This window comes from Mastomys coucha, chromosome X (assembly GCF_008632895.1).
Source record: "Mastomys coucha isolate ucsf_1 chromosome X, UCSF_Mcou_1, whole genome shotgun sequence".
Taxonomy (NCBI): domain Eukaryota; kingdom Metazoa; phylum Chordata; class Mammalia; order Rodentia; family Muridae; genus Mastomys; species Mastomys coucha.
The window spans coordinates 76,580,571-76,585,714 of NC_045030.1; the positions used below are offsets into that span (position 1 = coordinate 76,580,571).

Below are 5,144 nucleotides of genomic sequence, written 5' to 3' on the forward strand. Positions count from 1 at the left end.
CACACAATTTTTTTTTTTTTTGGCTGAATGGTACTCTGCATTATCTCCTGCTCGCCAAGGTAAGCACTGTTTTTCACATTAAACTTTTCTTATTTCAAACATTACTGTATTTAGTGCTTAATAAATGGCCTTAACTAATGTCCTTTTTCTTCCATTTCCTAAACTGCTTTAAATTACTTTAGAGTACAAGAAATCTTTAGAATTTAAATTATTTTAGACTACAAGAAATTCTGAATCACAGAACTTCTTCACAGAAGCACACATGTGGGGAAAAAAAGTAGAGGTTTCTGCCATAGACAAACAAAAGTAAAGTCATACCAACAAAAATCCATAGTACGTCAGTTGTATTTTGCTCAGCAATGAATGTTTATATAATCCTGTTCCTTTAGCAATAGTGAAACAAGCCTATCAAGAGACTTATAGAGGGCATATGAGCACCAAAAACATTGAACTTTGAAGGCAAGGTGACAATTACCAAAAGCATGAAATGCTTCTGTCTTGTCTTACAGCAGGTAACAGATCAGTTATTATGACTTCTTTCTCTTCTTCGTTTAAAAGCCACAAACTGAAGGTGTTGAATGTTTCTCATTACCAGAGAAAGTTGATCAAGGAAGTTATTGATGGAAATGCGGAAGAGAACAGGGTCTTCTGTAGTCCACCTACTAAATGTGAGAAAGAGACATCATCAGGGAAATGATGAAGGAATCTGTTTAGGCCCATCACACCATGCCTTCCCACTTATACCTAACTCAGTCACATCTCCACTAGCAAGCACCTACAGTGCACACTGCCTCCCAACCCTAAGGCCATCCCCACTCCAGAGTTTTTGAAAACTGACACAGCTAAGATACTGTCATTCACAGTGTACTCCTGTGGAACCATTAAGAGCTGACGCTGGGCGTTGGCAACCAAGGACCTGCGGGCCATGTCTGCCTCCACAGCAGAAGAGAAAGGCACTCTCACAGAGCTGGAAGGAAGTTATGGTTAAGGTACTATCCGCCTTTAGGTTTCCTATTGCTATGTGGCCTGGTATATTCCTGAGGTCTGTCTGGCGCTATGCTCTTCTGCCACCCATACCAGGACTACCCCCAAACCATCTTTCTGACTACATGAAACAAGCCTTACCCACCTCTCCACCTCCCCTCCCCAGTGGTTCAGATTTTTGTCTACACCCTGAAAGCTTCCCAGGCTTAGGTGATTCCCTGTCCTGCCAGCACGACATTTCTTCTTGGACTGACAGTCCAGAGTGTACGACTTTGTCTCTTTCCGACCCTGCTGTCAGTCTCCCTGTTCACCCACTCAAAAGTCCCCCCTCCCGTTTCTCGTCTTATCCTCCCTATCTTTCTGTAGCCCCAGCTAAGGGTCTTCCAGGAAAGGATACAACTCCAGGAGTCGACTTGTAGTTGTTGCAGCATCTCCGCTGGGTCCAGGGAGAAGTGGCACCTGCTCGTCCTGGGGAACGATGGCTGCCTCTTCAGCTGACACTCCTGACACTACAGGGCGGGAGCTGCCTGGAGCTGCCTGACTGCCGGCATCTTGTGGGCCACTCTCACGAGGGGAGTTGTCGTGGTCACCCTCAGTCGCCAAACTCTGAGAGCTAGCCTGGGCATCGGCAGCTTGAGGCCTATGCTGCCCATCCTCACAGCCTTCTCCTTCGTCAACCCCTGTTCTGCCACCTGCGTAGTCCTCACTGGGATCCTGCATGGCGATTCTGACTTTCCACTCAGTGACCCCAGCTCAAGCAACTGCACCGCTCACGCTCAGCTATAGAGATGAGGTGGCGGTTACAACCGGCTAACACCCATCACGCCACGTGTGTGCCCACTGCGCTTGCGCAAAAAAGTTCTCGCTCAAGTAAGTTCTCGCGCAAGTAAGTAAGTTCTCACGCAAGTAAATTCTCGCGAGGGTTGATTCCCCAGCTGAGCTACCGTTTGGTTCTTGGTGTGTTTCACTGGGAGCCCTACAACTCCTGCTCCCTCACTTGTCTCCTCTCCAAGGTGGCTTGTACTGATGGAACCTTTCAATACGCAATTCCCTCAAGTTTCTCCACCATCGAGTGTGGAGAAACTGCACCCCCACCCACACCCACCCCCGGCACACAGAAAGCCTGAAACTTCAGGAGCTCACTGCAGCAGCAGTAGTGCAAGAGCACCTGCGCGAGCATGTCCAGCCTGTGTCCAGGATAAATGTAGCTGTTGGGACCCTGAGAAATGGTTCTGCTGAGATACTCTACCCAAACTTTCCCCACTGAACTCAGCCCCTTGCACACAATGTTACCCCAAATCTGTCACCAGGCAGGCATCCCTTAATGATACAGGTTAGTGTGGCTGAAAGAGAAAGCTCAGTACAGCCCTCAGTGCTGGCTGAGATCAGAGATAGATCTTCATCGCCTCCCTATACTCATTCACATTCCTAAGGCTAGACCCTGTGCTGTGGATGGAATGACATGGTATGGGATTGGCTCAGAGGCATTTGCTTCTCTCTCAGAACTGGGCGATGAACAGAAGAATTGTCAGCAAGATGATCACAGGAGCATTTGTCCTATGAGAACTAACGGTGTTTTCAAAGACCTGGGAATCATTTGACACAATGTGAGGCATGGCATGGAGGAACCATCTGCTAGGGCAGTGGCCTTAGGTTGGAGTCCATGGCAGGAAACTGGGGGGGGTGGTAATAGGTGGTTTTCCCATTTACATACAGTGAAGAAATATTCTTTAAGAGTGAATACAGCATGCTTTGTTCATGCTCTTGAAGGTCAGAGCTGAAACTGGTGCCTAGAAGTGGTGTTTCCTGCCATCTGGTGGTGTTGAATTGGTGGGGGACCGTATGACCTCTCAAAGTGGATGATCCAGTGGCCATGCAGGTTGCAGATGAATTCATAGGGACTGCTGAGATCAGAGAGTAAGACAAGACAAGACCATCCTGGTGGTTTGGGCATCCTCAAAGTCCCATGTGACCTGGGTGGTCACAAGAGGCAGGAGACCCAGGCTATAGGGACTCATTGGTACCTAATGTCCCAAGCTTGTGTACTGGTGTCCTGTCTGACTCTGGAGGATAGAGTTCCTCAGGATTCAGAGGGCATTTTGAACAGTCCTAGTTGGACTCTCCAGAGGGTGGTTTGGTCCACAGGCTGAGTCGGGGCTGAATGGATTCTGCAGTGCTGCAGCAAGAGAGGCAGAGCAGATTGCTTCATTTGTGTGATTCCATACTGTCTGGGGTGGTGGTGGTGGTGGGGGGGTGTTCATTGGGTAGTGGAGAATGTGAAAGACTCCTAGGGGAACCCATCTAAGAAAATAGTGGGAACTTTCATGGCTGGGGGATTGGTCCATTGGGAGCCAGAGGCACACTTGAATGGTGTGAAATAGGGACAGAGGCCAGAGGGCAGCCTGGGTTAACACAAGCCTTTTTGTGATGAGAAAGCCTGGAACACAGGCAGTGTTTTGTGTCAGATGGTGCCTTAACCAGACTTTTACCATTGTCACCTTCCCTTTCTTGCTGAACATGGAAGTAGATATGGTCTTCCTTTGTCTCAACCCCTTCAGGGGACAGGTTAGAGAGAACTCACAGTGTCTAGTGATATACTAATGATGTCTGGTACACTGGTGTCTGGATGGGCCATGGTGGTCTGTCCCCATCAGAGGATCCTTATAAGAAGTGAACAATCAGGTCAGAAAAGATAGGATCCAGGAAGATACTATGATGCACAGGGCCTGTTTCCACCAAGGAGACCTACAAGAAATACACTCACCTTTATTTATTTTTTTGTATTTTATAATTTGTTTATTTCAAATGGTGTTTCTCTATGCAGTCCTGGCTGTTCTGGAACTCTCTATATAGACAAGAGATCTGCCTGCCTCTGCCTCCCAGGTATTGGTATTAAAGGTATAAAGCATGCACCACCACTCCCTCAAAAACAAAAGCAGAAACAAAAACAAAACTGGGAATGCTGGCAGATGCCTTTAATCCCAGCACTTATCTGAGGCCAGCCTGGTCTACAAAGCAGGACAGCCAGGGCTGGTTACACTGAAAAACCCTGTCTCAAAAAAAGTAAGTAAGTAAGTAAATAAGTAAGTTAGTAAGTAAGTAAGTAAGTAAAGCACCAACATGCTCAACAAATGCACCTTTCTTTCTTTTTTTTTAATCCTCATTTTACACAACATCTTAACAAACTCAACATTTCTAGCACCTCTTATCTGGACTAGGTTGGCTTGCTTGTGTTGACCCTTCATGACTTTTCAGTGAATTCTGTGCTATGTTCCAGCCAAGCAAATATAGCTAAGTCTAACTTAATATTCTTCAAGTTAGTAGATCTTTCTTCTGGGATCATATGTTCCACTCACTGGCTTCTACTTTATCTTGGAGGCCTAACAGCTGACCTGTATTGGTCTTCCCTATTCTTGTCCTGTTGCTCAAAGAGGGGACTGCTTAATTGTTTGCTACTGCAGAAAATAAAAGTAGACTACTATCCTAATTACTCTTCTATAACTGGGATAAGACACCATGACCAAAATAACTTATAGAAGAGTTTAATTTTGGGATATGGCTTCAGAGAGTTAAAGTCCAAGATGTCACAAAGCAAAGGCACAGGGACAAAAACAACTGTAAGTTTACATCTTGATCTGTAACTAGGAGGCAAAGAATGAGACACTGAGAATAGTGTGATTCTCTTGAAACCTGAATGTCTGCCCTTAGTGACATATCTCCTCTAACAAGACCACACTTAATGCTTTCCAAAGAGTTCCACCAACTGGAGACCAAGCATTCAAACATAGGCACCTACTGGGGCCATTCTCATCAAATCGCCACATTCCAATCCCCAACCTGCATTAGGTTTATGGACATATTATAATGCAAAATGTATTTAGTCTGTTTCAAAAATTCCCATCGACTTGAACAGTCTCAACACAGTTTCAAAGTCCCAGGTTTCTTCTGAGACTCAAGGTAATCTTTTTTGTAACTCCCTGTGAAATACAAAAGGTAAATTTCATTGTAGGGATAATCTCTTGTGTACTGTGTGGAAGTATCACCTGCCAATAAAAATCTGATGGGCAGTAAGCTGAAGCAGGATTAGAAGGCAGGACATCCAGAGAGAGAGAGAGAGAGAGAGAGAGAGAGAGAGAGAGAGAGAGAGAGAGAGAGAGAGA

The 5,144-nt window shown here is 45.8% G+C and overlaps 1 protein-coding gene across 1 annotated transcript; it reads right to left on the minus strand.

The window, feature by feature from the left end:
• Positions 1 to 329: 329 nt before the first annotated feature.
• Positions 330 to 1,814, minus strand: LOC116093266 (EKC/KEOPS complex subunit LAGE3-like). The gene is made up of 3 exons (XM_031374644.1): positions 1,382 to 1,814; positions 839 to 967; positions 330 to 662 (listed from the first exon to the last, which is right to left on the minus strand). The coding sequence occupies exons 1-3, from the start codon at positions 1,702 to 1,704 to the stop codon at positions 521 to 523; spliced, it is 594 nt and encodes a 197-aa protein (XP_031230504.1). The 5' UTR covers positions 1,705 to 1,814; the 3' UTR covers positions 330 to 520.
• Between the last annotated feature and the right edge of the window lie 3,330 nt (positions 1,815 to 5,144).